The sequence below is a fragment of the Rasamsonia byssochlamydoides genome (assembly GCF_041956645.1).
Source record: "Rasamsonia byssochlamydoides strain NRRL 3658 unplaced genomic scaffold VTN77scaffold_56, whole genome shotgun sequence".
NCBI lineage: Eukaryota > Fungi > Ascomycota > Eurotiomycetes > Eurotiales > Trichocomaceae > Rasamsonia > Rasamsonia byssochlamydoides.
Window position 1 is genome coordinate 58,365 of NW_027192439.1, and position 23,248 is coordinate 81,612.

The 23,248-nt window shown below is 51.4% G+C and overlaps 7 protein-coding genes across 7 annotated transcripts; 2 read left to right on the forward strand and 5 right to left on the reverse strand.

Annotated features, from left to right (window-relative positions):
- Positions 1-260: 260 nt before the first annotated feature.
- On the forward strand, positions 261-4,894 carry VTN77DRAFT_7033 (uncharacterized protein; the record flags this gene model as incomplete). The annotated part of the gene is made up of 5 exons (XM_069423378.1): positions 261-3,236; positions 3,290-3,415; positions 3,488-3,690; positions 3,746-4,041; positions 4,101-4,894. The coding sequence occupies 5 exons, from the start codon at positions 261-263 to the stop codon at positions 4,892-4,894; spliced, it is 4,395 nt and encodes a 1,464-aa protein (XP_069275663.1).
- Positions 4,895-5,683: 789 nt separating this feature from the next.
- On the forward strand, positions 5,684-6,921 carry VTN77DRAFT_7034 (uncharacterized protein; the record flags this gene model as incomplete). Its single annotated transcript, XM_069423379.1, has 3 exons — positions 5,684-5,708; positions 5,769-6,668; positions 6,734-6,921. The coding sequence occupies 3 exons, from the start codon at positions 5,684-5,686 to the stop codon at positions 6,919-6,921; spliced, it is 1,113 nt and encodes a 370-aa protein (XP_069275664.1).
- Positions 6,922-7,608: 687 nt separating this feature from the next.
- VTN77DRAFT_7035 (uncharacterized protein) lies at positions 7,609-10,827 on the reverse strand (the record flags this gene model as incomplete). Its single annotated transcript, XM_069423380.1, has 1 exon — positions 7,609-10,827. The coding sequence occupies one exon, from the start codon at positions 10,825-10,827 to the stop codon at positions 7,609-7,611; it is 3,219 nt and encodes a 1,072-aa protein (XP_069275665.1).
- Positions 10,828-12,426: 1,599 nt separating this feature from the next.
- Positions 12,427-13,263, reverse strand: VTN77DRAFT_7036 (uncharacterized protein; the record flags this gene model as incomplete). The annotated part of the gene is made up of 1 exon (XM_069423381.1): positions 12,427-13,263. The coding sequence occupies one exon, from the start codon at positions 13,261-13,263 to the stop codon at positions 12,427-12,429; it is 837 nt and encodes a 278-aa protein (XP_069275666.1).
- A 964-nt stretch (positions 13,264-14,227) lies between these two features.
- Positions 14,228-15,348, reverse strand: VTN77DRAFT_7037 (uncharacterized protein; the record flags this gene model as incomplete). The annotated part of the gene is made up of 3 exons (XM_069423382.1): positions 14,228-14,439; positions 14,493-14,935; positions 14,990-15,348. 3 exons carry the CDS (start codon positions 15,346-15,348, stop codon positions 14,228-14,230), a joined length of 1,014 nt encoding a protein of 337 aa, XP_069275667.1.
- A 731-nt stretch (positions 15,349-16,079) lies between these two features.
- On the reverse strand, positions 16,080-17,153 carry VTN77DRAFT_7038 (uncharacterized protein; the record flags this gene model as incomplete). Its single annotated transcript, XM_069423383.1, has 4 exons — positions 16,080-16,394; positions 16,445-16,778; positions 16,836-17,004; positions 17,069-17,153. 4 exons carry the CDS (start codon positions 17,151-17,153, stop codon positions 16,080-16,082), a joined length of 903 nt encoding a protein of 300 aa, XP_069275668.1.
- Positions 17,154-19,698: 2,545 nt separating this feature from the next.
- Positions 19,699-21,285, reverse strand: VTN77DRAFT_7039 (uncharacterized protein; the record flags this gene model as incomplete). The annotated part of the gene is made up of 5 exons (XM_069423384.1): positions 19,699-20,386; positions 20,442-20,854; positions 20,924-20,991; positions 21,046-21,165; positions 21,225-21,285. 5 exons carry the CDS (start codon positions 21,283-21,285, stop codon positions 19,699-19,701), a joined length of 1,350 nt encoding a protein of 449 aa, XP_069275669.1.
- Positions 21,286-23,248: the final 1,963 nt, after the last annotated feature.

Sequence of the window (23,248 nt, forward strand, 5' to 3'; positions counted from 1 at the left end):
CTGCGTGGTGAGGACTGCCAGCCGCTTCCCTCATCGTTCCAGTATGTATGCCATTCTTGGTAAACAGCTGTTTGACCTAGAAAATGGCTGCAATTGGTCGAGTCTGGGGACTTTTGCGCTAATCCCATCGTACAGATCTTTGCTCTCTACCATTAAAAATCTACTGGGTTGTGTTCCCCGATCGCAGATACTGAATATCCACGAACCACGATTCCCGTTTTACTCCACCTCATTTTTTAGCGACCAACGGCCTGTGAGCTATGGCAACAGCAACGTCTCGACGGCCCTCGATTTCGGCAAATGGTGATCATATCCCACGCCAACAAAGATCAGAGAATGGAGCAATCCACACATCTGCGACCAGACGACAGAGCACCGGGACAGGTGGGCCGGTTATGAACTATCAGGACGACTACCAGAACGGGCATTCCTATCTCCCAGCAGCTCCGGAAGTACCCCGGGGCCCCCCAGTTTCATACAGAAATGGCGCCGCTCTCACATACCCCAGCCGTGGTGCTCGATCATTCTCCGCGAGAACGAGGGACTTACCGCCTGAAAGTTCTTTCGGGCCTCCTGATGATGACTACGATGCTAATTCGATAACGAAAAGCGATAAGGTGGTTTATCAGCGACCCCCCGAGCCCAGAAGGTCCGTTACCCAACCGTTACCTGGCGGCGACCTTTCGGCAGCGGCCATTTCGTCGAATTCCCTAAATCAAAGCCTGCAGTCGCGGGGAGGCTCGGGAGCTGTAACTCCCCATGGATCAGCAACTCAAACATCCCTAGTGAGTCGCTCGAGCACCGTCCGTTCCGCAAAGGGTGAGACGCGTTTGGCCGCGGATCGATCCCCTCTTCAACAGCTGGAAGTGGCCCTCCATGGGATCAGCAAAGAAGAAAAGAGAGCGCGTGTGGTAGAGGCGGAAATGCGACTGAAAGAACAACTTGCTCGTCGCCAAAGCCAGCGCTCAAGTCGCGAAGAGGGCCTGGCGTCCTCCAGAAGGACGGGTGCTGACAGTGATTCCATGGCTGCAGCGTCAAGTGTGGAAGACCAGAATGTGGCCAGGAGCGTGGGTTCGAAACAGAGAGACGTACCCCGCCGTAACACCGTGCTCGAATCGAAAGGTCCGGAGCAGGCGCAGATCTCCCCAGCTCCTCAGGATGGGGGTAGCCAAGGCTATCAGTATGCAAGGAAAGAACCAGCTGCTCCTCGCATGCAAGCTCCTGTGGATGTTCAATATGCTGCTATTCAGGCTGCCCGAGAGCCTCAGTATGCATCAACGGAAGATGATGGGAGGGCTGTAGAGGGCGCAAGGGATACTGACCGGCCGCGAACTGGATACCAGACCCGCTCGTACAGCATAGGGGGTTCATTTTCAGCGGGACCTCAACAGACTGAGAGTTCGTCGCATAAAGCAGTGTCGAATGAGCCATTTGCCGGTCGTCCTGCCACCTCCGCGGGTGTGGCGCGGACGAATAGCAAAAAATTGCAAAAAAGACTAGGCCCTGAATACGAGCAGCAACGTTCTCCGGGATATGATGGCCAACAACTACCGCCCAGAAAGCCTGTTGAACAGACTATTGGCCTCGATCCTACCAGCGCCGGCCTACAGGCTCCTGAGCGAGCGACCTTTCATGGCGGGGAGGCGGCTGGAGTCAGGCTCAACGAAGTCCCAGATCGTCAACAGGACCCTCAGCCGGAGAATGATCAGAGTGATAGTATTAATACTACACCGTCACGACCGAAACCGAAGCGGCAAACGGTCTCCTTTAATGTTCCACCACCCACACCTCCTCCGCTGTCGGAATGGCGGGACGCCCCCGTTGCGCGATTGCGCCTTGCGCATAGGGAGTTTGAGCATTTTGATGCGGAGAGAGGCAAATCCTGGTGGGAACGAGGTGGCAACTCGAATCGAAGACAGAGCCGAGCACTCCCCAGTGACTATCGGAAGCCGCCACCAAAAGTGATCGAAAGGAACAGGTTCGAACCACCCTTGTTCTTAAAGTGCGGTCCATTACTACGGTATCTTGGGATCCGAAGAACGAAAATCGATGCACCCAGTGGTCCTGTCGAGCAAGAGGTCTGGCGAGGCAGTATCATGATCGTGACTACCGACTCCCGGTCCTCTTATGACCCTCCGCCTACCTTACGACTCTTTGCCCAGCCCATGGATCTCCTGCCTCCTCCGCCTAGGGAGATCAGCGGGGAGGAAGGCGTTCAGCTTCCTCCAGAATACGTTGACCCAACGGCTGGACTCATCAAAGTTGGACGCGATGGACGAAAGCTGTACGTCAAGCCCGTGGAGCATGTGGACGAAGCAGTCGATCTATCACGGGTCGAGAGCGAAGACGGGCTCTTTGAGGAGTCTCCTAGCCCCATTGACTACAGCAGTGATGGGCCAGGACAGCCAGTTCCAACTAACCGAATTCATCCAATTGATGGAGAGAAAACCGGGCAATACGAGCAGATTGAAGGATTCCGGCTGTATGCTGATCCGGCAAGGGATGTGACTTTCTGGAGATTCAACATTGAAGTGGAACTAGGAGACAAGCAGGAGCGCATTGCCTACCGCATCAATGAAGGCCCGGCGATTGGGTTCTGGGTACCTGCTAGGGGACAGTCCATGAACATCATGTTTCATTCTGGCAACGGGTTCAGCTTGTCTGTCGATCCCAACAAATTCAGCGGCCCAGATCCTCTGTGGAGAGACGTCCTCAATGAGCACCAGACTCGCCCATTCCATGTCATGATCGGCGGTGGTGACCAAATCTACAATGATAGGGTCATGTTGGAATCGAAACTCTTCCAGGAGTGGACGCAGATTAAAAGCCCCCAGCAGAAATATCACGCTCCATTTAGCGCTGCTATGAAGGCGGAGCTGGAGACTTTCTTCTTGGAACGGTACGCGATGTGGTTTTCGCAGGGTCTATTCAGTCTCGCAAACTGTCAGATACCCATGGTCAATATTTGGAATGATCACGACATCATTGATGGATTTGGCTCGTATCCCGACCAGTTCATGAGGAGCCCCGTCTTCTCAGGTTTAGGAAATGTGGCGTACAAGTACTATCTGCTCTTCCAGCATCAGAGCGTACCAGAAGAGACCGAAGCGGATGAGCCCAGCTGGCTTCTTGGAGTCGACCCGGGACCCTATATCCGGGCCAAGAGCCGGAGCGTGTTCATGTCGCTCGGGAAAGGTGTGACCTTCCTGGGATTGGACTGCCGCACTGAACGGATGGTGAGTGCTCGTATTGATCCATCGACTAGATTGCCGCTGACTTTCTGAATTAGCGAGATGAGATCTTGAGTGAGCAGACTTGTGATCTCATCTGGGATCGGTGTCACCGCGAGATAGTGAAAGGCGAAACAAAGCATTTAATTGTCCTTCTGAGCGTTCCTGTCGCCTATCCCAGACTTGTGCGTTGCCCATTGTGCTTTTTCTTGGATGTTCAATGACTTTCTTCTGAACGACTGCTGACCTGGGTCTAGGCGTGGCTCGAAAGTCTGCTGACTAGCCGGGGGATGGATCCCGTCAAGACTCTGAGCAGGGCAGGGATGTTTTCGGGGTTGGTGAATAAATTTGATCTGGATGACCACTGGACGGCCAAAAATCACAAGATCGAGCGAACGTGGTTGATCGAGGATCTGCAAGACCTAGCAGCGGAGAAATCAGTCCGCGTAACGATTTTAAGGTATGACAATGATCCTCCCCAATCTATACCAGGTTCATAACTGACAGGATGAAAGCGGCGGCGTCCACTTGGCAGCTATAGGGCAATTCTATTCGAATCCGAAGCTGAACCTGGCCAAAGATAAAGACTACCGGTATATGCCGAACATTATCTCCTCGGCCATTGCCAACGCACCACCTCCTGAGATGCTGTCGGATGTCCTCAACAAACGCAACAAGGTTCATCACATGGATTCCAATACGGATGAAGACATGATTCCTATCTTTACGCATGATGTGGACGGTAAACCGCGAAATAACAAGCGACTGCTTCCGCGAAGGAATTGGTGCTCCATCCGAGAGTATCAGCCAGGTGAGTGACGGCTACTATGTGCCTCTGCATATCAATACGTCGTCTGACAAGCATTACAGGGTTAACTCCTCCACCAACCCCTCCTGAGCCAGCTTCTCCGCCGACGCCAGAACTCGTGCCGGGCAAGATACGGAGGACTCTGTCGTTGAACCGAGGAGACAACCGGGACAACCCCGGCCTGGCGCCGAGCAAGATACAGAGGAGTCTGTCTCTGAACCGAGGAGACAACAGGGACAACCGGGACAACCCCCGCGGGGGTCTGCTACGACGGCTTTCGCTACGTGGCCCTCCACCGACCAAAGAGTTCAATTTGGAAGGGGCGAGGCCGCGCGGTGTCAGTATGGACATACCACGCCCACCGCCTCCTGGGACGGGCGACAGCTATTTCCCTGCTTCAGAGGAACCCCGACCAGGCCCTTTCCACCGCCGTCCGACCAACCTGAGCCAGAAGGCCGCTAAGAAGGTGACTGCGGAAGGAGACGACGGCGTGGGCGCCTACATCAATCTCGAAGGCGGGCTAGATATTACCTTGAATCTGGAGGTCAATCCCAAAGATCCCGCCGGCATCACGACGCCGTACAGACTGCTTGTGCCGGCATTGTGGTACGAGGGCGGATTTGATCCAGAACCCACGCGGGTTGTCAAAGGCTGGAAAAAGTGGCTGGGTCGGAGGAAGAAGAAGAATGGAGGCAGTGACGGAGGTGAAGATGGCAGCAAGTATGAAGAGGATGAGTTTGAAAGTGACGAAGAGGGACATATTCCTCAGCAGACACACGGACCACGACCAGACGAGCTGAGTGATGAGGAGCTGGAGGTTTCCCGGCCGAGGAAGAAATGGTTACGGGTGGTCTAGCAAGTGGGTCGCGGTGACTTGGCTGTGGTTGACGATTATGATTATTCGTCATCTCGATATGAACATATACACAACGATACCCGTGTTTCTTGTCTTATTCCGTTAACGAATTCTGGCCTATGATCTTTTTCCATAGCAACACAACCATCAATTCGCTGGAAAGGGAAAATTGTCTTAGTCATGCGCTTGTAGAAATGAGAAGAATTTCTGAGCAATGATCATCCTGATTGTTAAGTGATCGCCGGAAAGATGCGTGGATGATGACATGGCCGACGGTTCTCGAAGGTCGAGGCCAATCCCGCTTTCTAATCACCGCGGGCAGGACGCCACGTGACCGGGTCTCGACGATCTGATTATTGAGATAATTCCCAAGACGCCAGTTACCAACCAGCAGCGACCAGCCCAGCGCCACGTTATTTAACTTATACTTATCTCTCTCCCATGTTGTGAACTTGTGTCCCTGGATCGACTTTGGACTTTTTGTCTCTACGCAACAGCCCTTCTTGACCTTTGACTGCTTGCGTTGCATCTCGGAATAGATTTCCCCTCCTATCTACGGATCACCCCTCACACCTCCTTACCCTTCTCATACCCCACCAGCCTTCAGATAAAACCGCCACCGTGTTTTCCTCAGCCTTTCGTCGCTTTCCTCTCTCTTTCCGCTCCTCTCTGGGATTATCTGCTGCGGCCGCCTCCTCCCTGCAGCAGAACACTTCGCCTTCCTCCGCGGCCCTTTCTCCCCTCTCCGCGACGCCAGGGCGCGTCAATTCGGGCGTGACGTCTAAAAGGATGGTGGCACACGCCAGAGTAGTCAGTACGTCGGACGACACTTCTGAGACTGGTAAAATGATCTGGTTTGCTAACTACCCTTCAGTTATCGGGTCCGGCCCTGCCGCCCACACCGCTGCTATATATCTGTCCCGCGCGGAATTGAAACCGGTGCTCTATGAGGGCATGCTGGCCAACGGCACCGCCGCGGGCGGGCAGCTGACCACCACCACCGATATCGAGAATTTCCCCGGCTTCCCAAACGGCATTGGTGGTTCCGAACTGATGGAGAACATGCGCAAGCAATCTGAGCGCTTCGGAACCGAGATCATCACGGAGACTATCACACGGGTCGACTTCTCCCAGCGCCCGTTCAAGCTGTGGAAGGAGTGGTCGGATGGCCCTGAGGATGAGCCTGCCCACACGGCGGATGCCGTCATTATCGCTACCGGTGCCAACGCCCGCCGTCTCAACCTCGCGGGAGAGCAGAAGTATTGGCAGAACGGAATCAGTGCGTGCGCTGTCTGCGACGGAGCGGTGCCCATCTTCCGCAACAAGCCCCTCTACGTCATCGGAGGTGGTGATTCGGCGGCCGAAGAGGCCCTGTTCCTGACCAAGTACGGCAGCCATGTCACGGTGCTAGTCCGCAGAGACAAGCTGCGCGCGAGCAAAACCATGGCCAAGCGGTTGCTGTCCAACCCGAAGGTGACCGTCCGCTTCAACACTGTTGCGGTTGAAGTGCTGGGCGAAGACAAGCCGAACGGGCTGATGACGCATCTGAAAGTGAAGGATGTCATTACCGGGAAGGAGGAGGTCGTGGAAGCCAATGGTCTTTTCTATGCTGTCGGCCACGACCCGGCGACGAACCTGGTCAAGGGCCAGGTCGACTTGGACAGTGACGGATACATCATCACGAAGCCGGGAACCAGCTACACCAGCGTGCCGGGTGTGTTTGCGGCGGGAGACGTTCAGGATAAGCGGTACAGACAGGCCATCACCAGTGCTGGTAAGTGAACCCATTAGAAAACACCACCTTCCCACAGTCAGGACTGCTGACACTGGTTTCTCTAGGGTCTGGCTGTATCGCCGCCCTCGAAGCCGAAAAGTATCTGGCCGAAGCCGAGGAAGCAGAGGAGGAAACCCCCGCAGTGACTACAGCCGACGGTTCTACCATCGCGCCGGCTGCGGTGGGAAGCACGGAGCCGAAGAAGGATGACAAGAGCGCTGCGCCGGAGTACAAGTCGAATCCGCTGCTGTAAATTGTCGCCAGTTGCCCAGTTTCTTCTGCCGTCCAGGCAGTTTCTTGTCATAATCATGGTCATCAAGACCATCATGATCACCATCCATAGATCCATCATATAGATCATCCTTTCTAGATCATCCTTTCTAGATCATCCTTTCTAGATCATCCTTTCTAGATCATCCTTTCTATCTAGACGAACATGACGGTTAGTTAAGTTACATATACATTTACTCGCTCTAGTTGGCCTTGACCTTGACCTTTGACCTTGATCTTTAACCTGTTTTCTTTTTTTGGTTCATGTTCATGTTCAAGATTCATGAACAACTCCGTGTTCTATTCCGATTTTTGTCATCTCGTAATCTTTGTCTCGTCTCGTCGTTTGCTTGCTTGTTCTGGTTATTACCTCTTAACACCACACACGGCAATTATCACATCATACATGGCCAAAATAAAATAGAAAAATAGAATACTTAGAATCTTAGAATCTTGGACAGACAGGAGAGACCGACGCCAACCACTTAACTAGCTGCTTAGACATAGATGTCTTAGAGCTAAAGCTAACGTATAGTACATGATAATGATAATCGGAAAATCAAAGAAGAAGAATCGCCCCAAATGCTCATTGCAGCAATTCAATTGAACGTTCGATTTCAACGTTCCAACCCCGTGAAGTGAATGAGAGTTGATGGATCGTCTCCGTCATTTATTTGGTGGCAGTGTTGCTGCTGGTAGCAGCTTCCTGCTCCGCCTTCCACACCTCAAACGGATTCGCCGCCATCCACCTCTCCTTCGCCTCTTCTTTCCTGCGCTCCCACTCGTCCATCCGCTCCTTCCACCGCTCCAGCATCTCCGTGTTCGTCTGCCGATTTACCGCCATCTGGTCCAGGTACGGCCGCTTGATGTCCTCGCCAGCCTCGCGCCACATCTGGCCCAGCGCGTGGCGGATCTCGTCGCGCGCGGCTCTCGCGTTTGGGTTTTTCGTCGCGGCTCGTTTGGCTTCGTCGCATTGCTCGCGCGCGCGCTGCCAGTAATCTTTCTGGAAGAAGAGGAATGGGTTCAGGGCGATCTTGGCCGGGCGGGGTTCGGGCGGGCCGAGTTCGGCGTTGATGGCTTCTAGCATTGCTTGCTCGTAGGCTTGGCGGAGAGAGGTATCTGATGATGGATCGTTTGGTTGTGTTGGATGAGTGTTGTTGTCGTTCGAAGATGGCGCGGCGGCGGAGACACTGGACTGAGGGTCTTTTCTCTTCCGTGGACTGGATGTCGACGTGTTGTTTCCCTTGCCAGGCACGAGCGGTGTTGGTACCGGAATCGGCCCCATGATCGATTCGATGATTTCAGCCGCCGCGCGTAGACCGGACAGATATGCGCCGTGGACTGTTGCAGGATGAGTGCCGCAAGTAGCCTCTCCCGCAAAGTGGAGGTTGCCAACGGGCTTCGCGACAAGGTCATAGTCTCCTGGCAGTGCTTCCGCCGCGACGAAGGAGTAGCTCCCCCGCGTGAACCGGTCTGATTCCCAGCGCGTGATGATCGTCTCCAGCGGATCGGGCACCGACACGTTCTTGAAGATGTTCCGCAGCTGAGACGTCACCTCAGCGATGATCTCGGCATCCTTCATCGTCTCTGCCTGGTGAGCCGCGTCCCCCGCCATCAATGCAATCAGCACGGGCAAGCCGCTGGTTTTGATGCAGTTCCAGAATAAGTAGAACCGCCCCCGGTTGGCCGCGTAGTCCTCCTGCACGAGGCTGTCAGGGTTGGTGGGCTCGCGCAACAGTCCAAACATATCCCGGTCAACGTCCCAAAAGGGCTTGTCGAAAACCAGGACCACCTTGTTCATGACGCCAAACCCGAGCCGATCGATCGCAGCCGTCTTCCACTCCGGCAGAGGAGGAACGAACTCCACGGTTCGATGCTTCAACGTGCCCAGGGAGCCGGTAAAGACCACCCGATCCGCCGCGATCGTCTCGCCATCTTCACAGTAGACGACCGTCTTCTGGTTTGACGACCCAGTAGCGTTGTAGGCGATCTTCGTAACGACTTTGTTTGTGCGCACGTCGAGCTTTGTCGGGAAGCTCCACAACCCGCGAGGCACCTGTTGGTAGCCCCCGATCACCTGACCGTGCTCGCCTTCGAATTCATTACCCATGTCTTGGTCCCATCCCGAGAGACTGAGCTTGCCGACATTCGCCGCGTTGGCGTACTCCAGATTCGCAAAATGCCAGTTCAACAGCCGCAGATCCTTCGGAGTCAACGGGAGCATGCGCTGATACTGTCTGACGCCTTCATCCATGACAGCGCCTAGATTCTGCTGGGGAGTCGCTTTGGCAACGTGATCCAGGTTGATCGTGTCCTGGACAGAGACGCCATCCCGCAGTTTCCACCCCATGCTCTGGCATTCCAGTGCGGCCGGTCGTTCCTCTACAGATCCGGCCTCTGGTCCCTGCGTAGGATTTGATGGCGGGATACGTGCAGTCTTGTGACCGATGCCACGACGGAGACGAGTCGCTGGGAAGAGCAGTCCGATTGTACCTGCGGCACGCGCTTCTTCGTACTGTCTCACCGTGACGCCATCGTCCGTGGACAGGTCACGGCCCGCATCGATCAATCTGCGGTCGCCTTCGGCGGTGGGGTTGATGACTGCCTTGTGACGGTAAAGGCCGGAGCGGTCGAGCACATCGTTGTAGAGTCTTTCATCCATCGCATCATGCATTTCGTCGACTGCGGATCCGTCGATATCGTAAATGGTCGAAATGTCGCGGAGTAAGTGGTAGCGGAGGGCCAACTGCGCCCGGATAATTGGATCCAAGGGATTGCCATGGTCGAAACCCACGATGATCTGAGCGCCCATCTCAGCGGTAGGCCTCAGACCCTTAGGTAGAGCTGTAGTCTTATGACTATTCAACGGATGCGAGTAGATTCGACCTCCAATCCGGCGTCTGCCTTCGAGTACGATGACCCGGGGAGAGGTGGTATTGTCGCGATAGTGGTGGAACAGGCCTTCTAGCTGCCTGGCACACCCCAGGCCTGCCATGCCGGCTCCAATCACCACAATAACTGGTCCGTCTTTGCGACGTCCACGCTTAGCTGGAATCACCGCTTTGGGAATCTCCACACAGCCGAAGTTGATGTAGCCGTTTCGAACAAGCCATTCGTAAGCGAAAGCGGCAAGGTTCATCCAGCGGTAATCCTTCGCGCAACCGAGTGCTTCTTCCTTTGTCACGCTGACCATGGGGTTGCGCGTCCACAGGCGAAGGATTCCATTGCGGATGTTCAGATAGACTGTGACATGCAGGTGGCACAGCTGATCCTGCAAGGCTGCCTGCTCGTCTTTGTGCAAGGCGTACGGATTGAGGCGGGACGCGTATGCAGCCGTGATACACTGCTGGGCGTAAACGGGCGCCGGAAGGCCTGCAGGAATCGATGAACGCGGCTTGTATTTCTCAAAGTCAGAAGAAACAGTCACCGGCTTCGGTGGCGGGGTAAGAGTAGATTCCAGATCCGCGATCAGGACTGTCGACGGCGACGCGGACTTTTCTTCTTGCGGAAGAGGAGAGATCAATGACGCAGACGTCGCTGGGGTAGTGTGATTGGTATCAGACTCTAAGTCGCGAGACAGGCGACCTGTGCTCTGCGAAGCACCTTCGATGCCATCCTTCATCGTCTGTTTGAGTAAAGAATTCTCCACCGCCTCTCCGTTCAGGCCATTCTGATCAACAGAGTCACCTAGTCGGGAACTGCGGCGGCGTTTTGCAGGTGGCATTTCAGAATCCGTATCGGCGTGATCATTCAACAAGAGAGAATCAGACGGAGGGTGCCCATTGGCATCTATCTTTCCATCCGTCAACGACGTTGCCAGCTGATTTTGATTTTGATCATCAGATGGCTTGTGCAAGCCTTCAGTTCCAAGAGATGAAGTCGCCTCCATGCCTGCCGGCGAGGCTTCGTATGCATGCATAGATCAACTATGCTGAGTCACGAGAAAAATAAGACAAGCCAAAGCAGGTTCAGCAGGTTCAAGCCAGCTTGATCCGAAGCTCTATGATGTTCCTCAGAAAGATGAAAAGAGAGACAGGTCCATTCCCCAGCGAAGCAGCGATATCAAACGTCGAGCTTCATAGTGGGTCCCTTTGTATGTAGATGTAGGTAGTTTTTCAGCTATGGCTCAATGGATCGATCGTCTTCATCGGTCGAATCTTTCGACATTTCAATTTCCTGAGTCTGATGAAAAGATGAGAAAAGTGTGAAAAGAAGAAATTGCAATCAAACACGGAGAGTAAAGTACAGTCAGACGAGGAGGCTGGGATATAGAAAGAAAGGCGGCAGATGGACTTGCCTGTCTGGGTGACGAGACGAGACGAGACGAGACGAGACGATTTTTACCCCCTTTGGATTGGAGGTCAATACCCAGGCGACCCACAATTGTTAGGAACAATAGCACCAATTCACTCAGGCATGCACTTATGTCATGCGGTCATTCTCATTATTATGCTGCTCAACAATATCGGGAAGATGAAATTATCGCATAATGAATGTTCTTTCTTCTCTGCGGTGGTCCATTCATGCCATTGGTCTAGCGTATTTCTCAGTCCGAAGTGCCCGGAACTCCACCTGCTGCAACTGCAACAACTTCTTCACTGTCCTCGAGCGCACAACGTCAAACAGGAGTCTCGATGCGATGATATTACAGTTGATATACAAGTCTTGTTGTCACTGCACGTTTTCCCGATGACCTACCCAGTACACCAGTGCGGTTGATGGAGTACATACAGTACAAGTACATACAAGTGGGGTCGACGATGCCATAGCGCTGATATTCCAAGACAGTGTCCTTGAACAAGAAATCCACTAGAATGAGAGTCGAATGGATACAAGATATGGATTCGGACATGCAGCATCGTAATACGATGTGTGTCACTGTTATGCGTTGCTGACCCAGACTCTACAGAAACACGACACTCCTCCGATCTCCAATGACATTGGCTTTCGAGCGAAATCGTTATTTGTGCATCTGATCCAAACAAGTGCCTGGAGTGCCAGAATTATTCCCATGTGCGACTGTGAAATAGTCAACAGGAGTGGTCTCGCATATGATGACATGTTATTGCTCGACGTAGCTCAGAAATACCTTTTTGTTGGCGGGCCACAGAGTACCTAGCCCAGATTCACCAAGAAGCTGGTGTCATGGCACCTCTTTTTGGCCGAATCTGCAACACTTTCTGGTTATTAAGAGCCAACGACCAAACGCGATCAAGGTCAACAACACAATTGGGCGCTGTGGATATCTACGCTATGATAGAAGAATCCGTGTGCAGATAGTTGTAGGATATGAACCCGCTAGCATCTCCTGCGGCTGCTTGGTGTCTTCATCCAGGAAAAGTTTTATCGATATAGTTATGCTGTATCTTCTCGAAGAAGGTCTAGTACTGTAATGATTATATAATGGACCATTGTCCACCTCATATATTACCGAAGAAGACAAATCACATCTATTTACAGGGGTAAAATAAAAGCACTTCGACTTCATTTATATCCTCGCTTTCTCCCGTTTCATCTTCTGATCCCACCTCATCTGAAGAAAGAAATTCACTGCCATATTCCACACCGCCGCAGCAACACCAAATGGCGGAGCGAGAAGTAACAACCACGACCACCACCGCGGACTATACTGCTGGATGGTGTGTATCGCCTTGTCCAACTCCCTCGCCAGATCAGCCTTGTCGCCGTCATTCCAGATGACCACGCCCCGGGCGCCCTTGTCCTGCTGACCACCATTCCGGAACAGCGCCTTCGCCACCTTCTCCCGGATATCGCCCTGGCTGCGGACGCGGTTTTCGGCGTCTTCAGCAGAAAGATGAGGGTCGCGCGCGCGCAGTCGCTGCATCTGCACCGCGGGGTCCCTCACGCCCACCACCACCACCGTCCCGCAGATCAGGTCCATCCCGCTCTCGAACAGCAGCGGCACGTCCAGGACCACCGCCCACTGGCCGCGCAGGTAGTGATAAGCCAGGGCTTTGTACACCTCCCATCGCACGGCCGGGTGCACGATCTTGTTGAGGACCATCCGGTCGCGCTTGCGCTCGTCGCTGTCGCCGAAGACGCGTCGGCCCAGCGCTGCGCGGTTCAGCGGTCGTAGTTGTTGCGCATCAGCATCTGAACCAGCCGCCGCCGGCAGAAGCAGATCCGGTGTGCTCGGTCCAAAGTAATTGACAATGGCCCGGTAGCCCGGCGTGCCGGGCTCGACGACCTTGCGCGCGAGGAGATCCGCGTCGATGACGGGGAGGTTGTATGGCGGGGACGAGAGCAGTGCCGAGACGGTCGATTTGCCGGTGGCGATGGAGCCGGTGAGACCGATGATGAGCATGTTGATTGTGACAATGCAGAGCGAGAGGATATTTTGATTTTGATCGGATCTCAGATGGGATTGAGTAAGGGATTGAGTAAGGGCAGAATGGCCCGTTGGGAGCAGCGTGTATGTATGTACTCCGTAGGTCGGCGCTGATAGTGATAGATAGTGAGGGGACAGGACCGAGTCCCGAGTAAGGACCCTTTGGGAAATCAACAAAGTACCCAGAAGGATCACTAGGAGATACGGTACCTATCATCACTGTTCAGATCATCTGAGATTCACTCATTGGTCTATTATTGTTGTTATTGTTGTTATTCTTGCGACTGGAAACAATCAATCAGTACAGCAAATCAGCACGTGAGTTGAGTGAATTGTGTTATGTACTAGCTAACGTCATCGAATCAAACCACGCAAACTGAACTGAAGGAACCTCGGCTAGCTTAGGTAAGCTATCACCATAACATTCGCTAGTCCTACAGAAAAATATCTTTCAATCGCTCCGTGACTGTAAAATTACTCTATCAGGCTTGCGCCAGCATGCATCTATCTATTCTATAGTGGTATCATGTAAAAAACCGGACTGAATGGGCCTGTGTTCCTCCTAGTCAGCAAATGCATCCAGTGCACATAGCTGAATTGAAACCATGCAGTAAGCTCTGTTGCTGCTTCGCTTGGACTAACAGATGTCTTTCTGGCTAGAAATGTACTCTTTCAGACAATTGTCTTGGGAGAAGACTCTGCCATATTCCAAGCGTAGATATCTATTCAAACCATAGCTGGCCAACATTCAGGACTATCGGGTAGTGTATAGGGCTGGCGATTCTAGTTCTGCCACTGGATGCTGTAAGTGAATCGCACTGCCAGATCCTAGCCAAGAGGACTCGTTGTTGTTTTTTGTGTTGTTGTTGTTGTTGTTGCTGTTGTTATCGTCGTCGTCGTCGATCCAATGGATGAATGATAGCTAGGGAAAGCTTGTTTCTCACGTTTCTGGCAGCCCACCCTTACTCGGGTCCTGGGGCTGCCCCTTCCATCCTACATACGGCCATCCTTCCGGCAAAGTCGAAAACGGCGGCAGTACATATCGTCCCTCGCAGCTTTCGACATCGTTGCAGGTGAGGTCACACAAGCCAAAGACTTTGCAATAGCACTCAGATGCCGCAGGACAGTGGATCGGTTCCATTCCGAAGATCACTACTCACCAGCTTAACGCTGCGAATAAAAAAGGTATCGGGTGATTGACTTACTATGCCATGAATATTCCATGATTCTGCCACTCAGATCGTCTTCCAGCGGCGTTTCCAGCAGCCACTTCCTGTACCGCTCGTACTCGCTTTTGGGCCGTTCATGCACCTTCCATTTCGTCACGCCAAACTGCGCGCAGCACGACACGCCCACCGCCTCGGGGACTTTCACGCCGGGAAACAGGTGCATGAAGCCGGTTTTAAAGTATTCGCCCGCGTGGACGTCCTCTCGGTGAATATCCGTGAAGGGGTGGATTTCCTCAGGGCAGCCAAGGACCCAGGCACAACGCAAGTTGACATAGCCTTGTTCTTCGAGGTACGGGATCTGAAAACTCTCGATCATCGGTCTGCCGTCGTAGTACGGATCGTCGTTGTGCCATTGGTAGCGCTGCGAGTGGATAAAGAGCATGTACTCCGGTAAGTGGTCGTAGTTGTCAATGATATAGCTGTAATCCATCATTAGATCTTGCTTGCTCGTATTGTTTGCACGCCAGACATACGTCAGATAGACCATTGATTCCCTCCCCTTGTTCTTCTCGACGGTCAATTGGGCATTTTTATCATCTACCACGTAGATACTCTTGTGCCAATCTGGGAAGAACTCGTACAGCCACGACGTATTGTCTGTTGTCATACTGGCTACTACCAGATCTTTCTGGATTTCCAGCGGGGGCAGAGGAATGGAGGGCTGTGGTGTAACCTGCTGGCCAGTCTTGCTGCCCTTGGGCGCCCAGCCATGACCATCGACAGGTTGGCGTATCACGAACCAGTATATTCCATACAAGATCAACGTCGCGAGAATAATCGGTCTCGCTCGACGGTAAAGACGACGTCCCGGCGTAGACGAAGCGAAGAACATGGTTGCATGGAAGGGCAACGACCGGGACGCCAAGGTTTACTCTCTTTTTCCGATACCAGACGCGAAAAAGAGGGGGCCAAAGTCAGCTATTTCAATCATTCGGAGACTGGATGGGGAAGAAAAATGCAATCTGGCGGCAAGGAATGTGTCGTGACATGCGCGAAAGATCTCCAATCACTTGTACTGAGGAGGAAACATATTATTACACTGACAGCAGTGTATGTAAAGCATTGCAGTATTAGATCAGTGAAGTTGGCCAAGAAACACATAGCTGTCCTCAAAACAAGTGCCTATGAGCTTACGTGCCTTATGCCCGGAATAGTGGTTAGCTACCTACCTAGGTAACTAGGTGCGCGCCTGCCAAGCCTAGTGGGCCCCTTCGCGTCATAGGTAGCATCCATCATTCCCGTTAGATACAGTAAGTACCTACCTAGGTAGATCTACGAGGTATTTCTCCGACACTTCTATCACTCGCTTGATACTCATTTCACTTTGATGCCCTTTTCATCTGGTACGTTCAGCTCTATCATAACTGTTTATCAGCTGACAGATCACTCAGGTATAAGCCCTGCCGATGGAGTCACCCGCGCTACCCGCGCTGATCAGTCGTCGACCGGAAACCACCTTTTTGTTTCAGAGCTACGAAACGAACCATTTTCAATGAGATTCCTAACTTTATTTTTTTGTCATAATACTATATATATGCAAACGGCGCAGCCGCTACTTCATGCTCATGACGACGAACATTCGGTAGTAGGTCCAAAATACCACCTATGGGCAGCAGTGTCAAGGCCATCAGGCGTCCCGTCGTTGCCTGCAGTCGAGTCGACACCCACGACGACATCGATGTCGGACGAAGTCACAGTCACATTGTTTCCCGACGTGATCCAGTATTCCGGGCTAGGTTGGCTGTATCCAAAACTCCTGGGAGGCAGCTTGGGGACAGGGTCCTCGTAATGCGTTACCCGGTAATTTGTGCCACCGGTTTGGTTGGTAATAAAGTCTGCGAGCGCAGTGTTGCCGACCCGGGGACAGCCAAAGTTGTACTACAGTTAACTGTGAGTCTCTTTCCATGATGGCAATGCCAGGAACTTACGAGGTCGATATTGTATCCACTCTCCCTGAGAGAGACAGCTCCAAGTGTAGCTAAGGCGGCTCCGAGACTGTGGCCGGTGAAGACCAGCTTGTAGTTTGGATATGCCGAGAGGGCCGACGAGATTTGGGAGGTCAGAGTGCTGGCAACTGATTGCCAAGACGAATAGAATCCGTCATGGGCTTCACACCCGGAACAGATTGCAGAGGCATCGACCAGGTCGGCGCTGAGATTAGTGATCCAGTTCTCGAGACTCTCTGACCCCCGGAACGACAAGACGATGAGTCGGTTGGTCGGATCGACAGCAAGAAAACCCGTCACATCGCCAGAGCCGATGCTGATGACAGTCAACATACCCGTACGGTGTACCAACAAGCCTTTCCATGACACTCACTTGTTGAATGCATACAGGGTGGTTGCGCCAGCCTGTTGGACGAGCGGGCAATTGCCTGTGGAACAAGAAATTGCCGCGCCGGAAGCGGACTCAAAGTTGGCTGGACAGTACGCAGCCGCGGAATACTGCTCGAAGAGATTGAACTGGTTGAAGAGCTGCTCCGAAACATCTGAGGATGTCAGTAGATATGCTGCCAGATGAGATGCCATACAGGGAGTTTTCATGCCCCTTACCTCGACGGCCCAGTTCGATAGGAGCAGCAAAGACTGACGAGGTCAGTCCGAGGGCGGCGATGGCCCGGACAGTTGATTTGAACATGTCTGTCACAACGACAGCGTACAGGATGAATAGAACCCGACGGAGTCCAGCAGGACTAATCTCAACGCTCTGAAATCCTCCTCAGTCCCATCGTTCATGGGGAGTCCATATTCCTATGTTATATAGTTTTCGACCCAGCCATCCCCCCAAGCAACAACCAGGAGGATCGGAGTCGATAAACATCCGAGACCAAATTAGGTTACATCGAGGGCGGCGATACTAAAAGTGAGGGGTGCTGAATGCAATGCCATGCATTCTTGTTTCGTTTCATTGTAGGTGTTGGATACTAGTTCGTCCCTTGCATGGATCATATGCCAGATGACCTGTGTGGGTGACAAGCATCACGAACGTATCGAGATGCAAGAGTGTGATTGGCGAGTTGCGAATTGATTGGGTTGCAGCTAGCTACGACCTTGATTGATATCGTCGAATGGTCTGGCTGATGCCCCCACGGGCCAACTCCAAGTCTCCAACAGTCACTGTCCAACTCCTCACGACCCACCTCCGATCGATCTAACAACGGTCTGTTCAACTTCTGTTGCCGGGATGATCCTGTCATCTGGTGAAGACACCGTAATGATGTTGGTCAGGGGTGTCATGCGTACCAGCCGCAATTACATGTACTCACGTTGGTCTATATGAAGTGATCATGGTACGAGGATGGACCCCACATGATATTTTCATTTAAGATAGAAGTTCAGAAGAGTTTTTTTTTCTTGCAAAAATACAGATTAACTCGGTGCTGTCGGAGTATATTCGAGTTAGTCTCGCTAAGTAGTGTAGTACTGCTACCTTACTTACCTAGGTAGGTTTATAGGTACTCCGTACATTACCTACCGGTATCCTCCATACCCCACCCGATATTATTACTGTACAGAGTAATCCTAGTTAATCCTAGATTAGATGCATGCCGAATTCATTCGTACTCGTGACATAGTGAGGGGTTAGTTCAGCGATCCGATGGTTCTTCACTTTAGTTTAAGTTCAGTTCCACCGTTCCATTAACTCACCGTGAGTCTCCATAACTCTGCAAACTAGTCGATTAAGTTAGTGTCTGCTCGGGGGTTTACCGAATCAGCTAATTACCTACTTCCTTCCATTTTCCATTTTCTTGTTTCTTGATTAGTAGTATCGGACTTGAATGAAGGTTAATTTAGTTATGGATAGGTCTAAACCGGAAAACGCTATATCTCCGGTATACCTCCAGTACAGTACCTACCTAGGTACTGTACCTAGGGCATGCAGCCATCCCACGATGACTTAGACATACCTACCTAAGTACTGGCTTACAGCACATAAATTGTCCTCCTGACTACCAGAGTAAATGGCCCAACTCTTCTTCTTGTTTGCAGCACATGGTCAGTTAGTCCTAGGACGACAACTTAGTAGGTAGCAAGCAAATCCCGAAAATGAACTGCCGATGTTACTTACTACTTACTTAGTGCTGCACGTGCTACTATACTAATTATGTATATCAGAACCAACCCCTCACCGAGTCACCGCTCATTATTATGGACTTCGTATTATTCATTCAATAATAAAAATTGAATAACGAGTAAAAATAGTAGAAAGTGACCATATCATCATCTAGCCGTCAGGTACAGTACATACACTACTGCAGGTAGAGTAGCACAACCTGAAACCAAAATTGGCAGGTCACTGCACCTACCTAGGTACCTACTAAGTACATAGTTAGAACAAACGCCTGCATGACTTGGGACTGAACCAATGTAACTGCCATCCATGTCCATACATACATGCATACATACCTGATCCAGGTGACCAACCAACCAACCACCAGGTACCTACATAAGTAATAATGTGATCTTCTCCTTCCTTGATTGGAGGAGTAGTTAGTGGTCGTAGTTAGTTACAACAGGGGAAATGCCGAAAAAAAAAAAGAAAATATGGATATGAAACGGGAATTAAATTAGAAATGAAACTTGTTGAAACGGGGTTGAACTGCTTAAGTCTGCTTTAGTTGCCATGCATGGCACATGACTAAGGCTTACCTGTCACCTATGTACCTAATGGACTGTGTGTCTACATGCTCCATTCAGGTAAATATACGACACCACGTGGATTGTATACTTCTTAATCAATCTATTTATTCGCTGTCAAAGGTGGGTGTTCTCGAGTAGGACTGTACAGGGATAATTAATTAATCTAGTATATTAGGTAGACTGTGTAGTTAGGTAGGCAAGCAACAGGTCCTCGGAGTTTAACTCCTGTGACCTACATAGGACAGGATACGAGGTAGGTAGGTATGTAGGTACCTAGTAATGATTAGATTTGACTTTACCTGGCCTGATCGAGCCGTGATAAGTTGATTAGGAGTAGAATGGAAAAAGAATGAAACTTGAGGACCAGCATCTACTTAGTTAACCAGCTACTCGTCTGTCGATAACTAGCCTTCATCTTTGCTGTCTGTCAGCTTTTCTAAGGCGAGAATCAGGTTGAAATGTAATCAATCGATGACTGTATATTGAACTGGAGTAATGTCATTTACTGTACAGTATGTGCAGCGACGTCATGTGATTGATATCTACCTATTTCTACCGTCTGTCAGCAACTTACCCGCAACGTTCAGCTCATCGACTATCTCCATCTTCACCACAGGGTCCATCCTCTTCTCAAACGGCCAGTTCCCCCAAAAGTCCTGCACATGCTTCAGCACCCGGTGGTAATGCGGCCCATTGCCCGGCTGGATCTGCCCGATGATGCCCGCCCGGTCCGACTCGACGCGCTGCGGCACGATCAGCGACCGCCCCAGGATACACTCCAGCCCCTTGAACGCAAAGTCCATCGCCTCGCGCGATCCACAGGGGATCCCCAGCACGTCCAGCAGCTGGATCTTCGTCTGGGGGAATTGCTCGCGGAGGTAATTGATGATGTTCGGGTTGTATGAGCCGCCTCCGCCGAGGTAGATCTCGTCGATGTGGCCCCCCTTGGGCGCCCAGCGTCGGTATCCATCGGCCAGCGACTGTGCCGTGATACGGGTGATGGTCGCGACGCAGTCTTCTGGTGTTGCTCCTTTGGCTAGCATGCGTTTGCAGAGATCTTCGCTGAAGTTGTCGCCGAACGTTTCGCGACCTGTCGTCTTGGGGATGTCGTGCAGGAAATACGGCCCTTGCAAGACTTCGTCCACGATCTCTTGATCGATCTTCCCGGCTGCTCCCATCACGCCATCCTTGTCGTACTGTTTTTCGCCGTTGGTGAAAAAGCGGACGGCCCTGAAGAATTGTCAGAATTGTGCAAGCGATCAAATTACCGTTGTATTTTGCTTACGCGTCGATAAAGACATTACCAGGACCGGTATCGAAATCGTATCCCGCCTTGATGTCCCCCGCTGGAAGCATGGTGATGTTAGCGATGCCCCCGATATTCTGCACCGCGCGATTCAGCGTCGGATGGGTCGCACAGAGCCCGTCGAACGCGACAAACAGCGGACAGCCCTGGCGACCCAGCGCGACATCTCCCACACGAAAGGCCGAAATCGTCGTGACACCCGTCTTGGCGGCAATGACTGAAATTTCGGCCATGTCGAGGTGTGCGCGGATCTGGTCGCCCTCGAACAGCTCGGGGAGGGGCAGATGCCAGATGGTCTGGCCCTGGCCGGCGATCACGTCGACTTCGTCTTGGAGGTTGAACCCTTGTTCTGCGGCGAACTGGATGATAGCGTCGGCGGTGAACTCTCCAAGCTGTTGCAGTCAGTCTGCGTCAGCAGCCATATCCTGTTTCAATATAAACATATGACAGGAAATTCCTACCTGCATGTTGACGATGGCAATTTCCTCAGGCGACGTCTTATTTTCTCTGATAAGACGCATCACACGTTCTGAAGGCAAATCAGCTGTAAATTCCAAGGTGGAATTTGAAAGTCGGCACTTACTCTTCAATGGCCCATCAAACGGCACCTCGCCGTACCGCAACAGCTTCATCTTCAAGGGAGCATCGGGGCTCTCCTGAGTCCAGTGAATGTGCACAATGTCCAGGCCATCCATCGATGTGCCTGACGAGGAGTCAGCATGCAAGAAGCAAGACGGGAAGATAGTATTCTGTTAAACGCACCTGCACACGTCCCAATCACCTTCAGACTCAGAGGTTTTCCATTCCATTTCTCGATCGCCATGTTGACCAGCAGGTCTGTGATTCTCTTCTCCGGCCACTCAATGCTGAACCAAGGTAGTAGTACCCTGGTGCAATTGATTCAATCACGTATTGAGTAGAGTAGTATACTACTGCAGATAAGGCTGAAGGTAGAACTGAAGCTTGAAGATTGAAGATGGAAGATTGAGATTCAAAGACGACATGATCTTCCCCGTCCCTACCAACACTCTTTATAGAGCAGGCAACTGAGAAACAGAAAAGAAGGTGGAAGAACTGAACCCCGGAAAGAGACCCATTATTGATGAATGAATGAGTGGAATGGGGCCCGGTGAGTGGACACGAAATGAATAATAGCAACAGTAATAATTAAATAACAGATAATGGATGCCTTTTTTTTCATGGGGCTATCTATCTAGCTAGCTAGCTATCTTTTTTTCTTTCCCACATCCTCGCTTGATCAATCATCCACATACATGACTGAATACGGAGTAATGTGCTGCTGATCCGATCTCACGCTCCGTGCTTGTATCGAGTATGTGCATTAGACGATGGACCAATGATAGCTGATACCCAGAGCTCAGATCCATTAGTCGATCCACTTCTTCCGGGGTTGTCCTCGGAAGGTAATTTCCTTCCGGGGCAGCAGTTACGGAGTACGGAGTACACAGCACGTCAACGAACCAACCCACCCCGGCCAGGATGGATGGGATGGGACTGGGGCTGGGGCTGGAGCTGGATTCGTGTCAATTGGTGTACTGTACGGAGTATGTATCATACGATCATAGTGGAGAAACGATTGTTGGTTGGGGGAATTCTTCATAACTGTGAGTTGTCTGTGTGTGAAACTGGACCCCGATCAGCAATTCAGCACTTTGGCTAGGAAGGAAGTTGTGTATGTATGTACGTTGATTGATTGATTGATTCCATCATACAGTACAGAGTACACGGATCTGTCAGCCCTAGTGGCCAAGCGCGGTAGGTCCCTGTCTACTCCGTAGTGATGGGCTGGCCACTGGCCACCAGTCCAGTTGGCACTAATTGCCCTAACTGTCTTCATGTATAGACGGGATATAGCTACTTATAAATAAACAGATAAATAAGTAAGTAATGCCACAAAAATAAAAGAGAATACACAACATAATTGCTATAAAGTATGAATGAACAACTAAGTAGGAGTAGTATCCCAGTAGTACCCATTATGCGGAGACAATGCTCTGCCAACCGCGAGTCCAACGCGGATCTCATGCTTGGAAGGCATGAGGACCGTTATACCATTGGTACTGTGTATGTATGTACTGTACATATATGCGCGGGCATGGAACACATACATTCCTATAATTTTATTTTATATCTGTGCCTTGGTCTACGTATGTATGCACTTTTAACTATGGATGGATGATAATTGTTACGCGCTGGGTCCAACCGTAGTCGCAGATACTCAGATTGGTGGTCAGGGAAGGATCAAGCGAACCGAACAGGTTCTTCACGGTGGTCGAACAGACCGTAGACCGAACAGGTCAACGCCGAACAGGCGACGATAACAATATTGATAACAACGGGGTCACTTGGCTAGCTGCCAAAGATAAACAAGAACAAGTGCGACTAGGTCAGAGGCAACGCCTACTAAAGCTATACCGAAGTATACCAATAGTAGTAAGATGTCTTACTGACCCTCCAAGAAAGTATCTCAGTAAACGATTGATATTGAGCGCGATCGAAGGAAAGACTAAATACATGAGATTGATCATCCTTTTATGTTTCTTCCCCAATATACCATTCTGTATACCATCCAGTATACCATCTTGGTCCTCCCTCCGGTCTCTGTATTGGTATTCGTATACCTTTTTGTATACCATCTTTTTCCGTCCCTTGGTCTTCTCAATGGTATATGCACGTGATAGTCACGTAACCTTTAATTATGCCTTGCGGGGTACTGTTTCATCATGCATTGCTGTGTTGGACAGCCTCCTGTTTTGTTGGTTCGT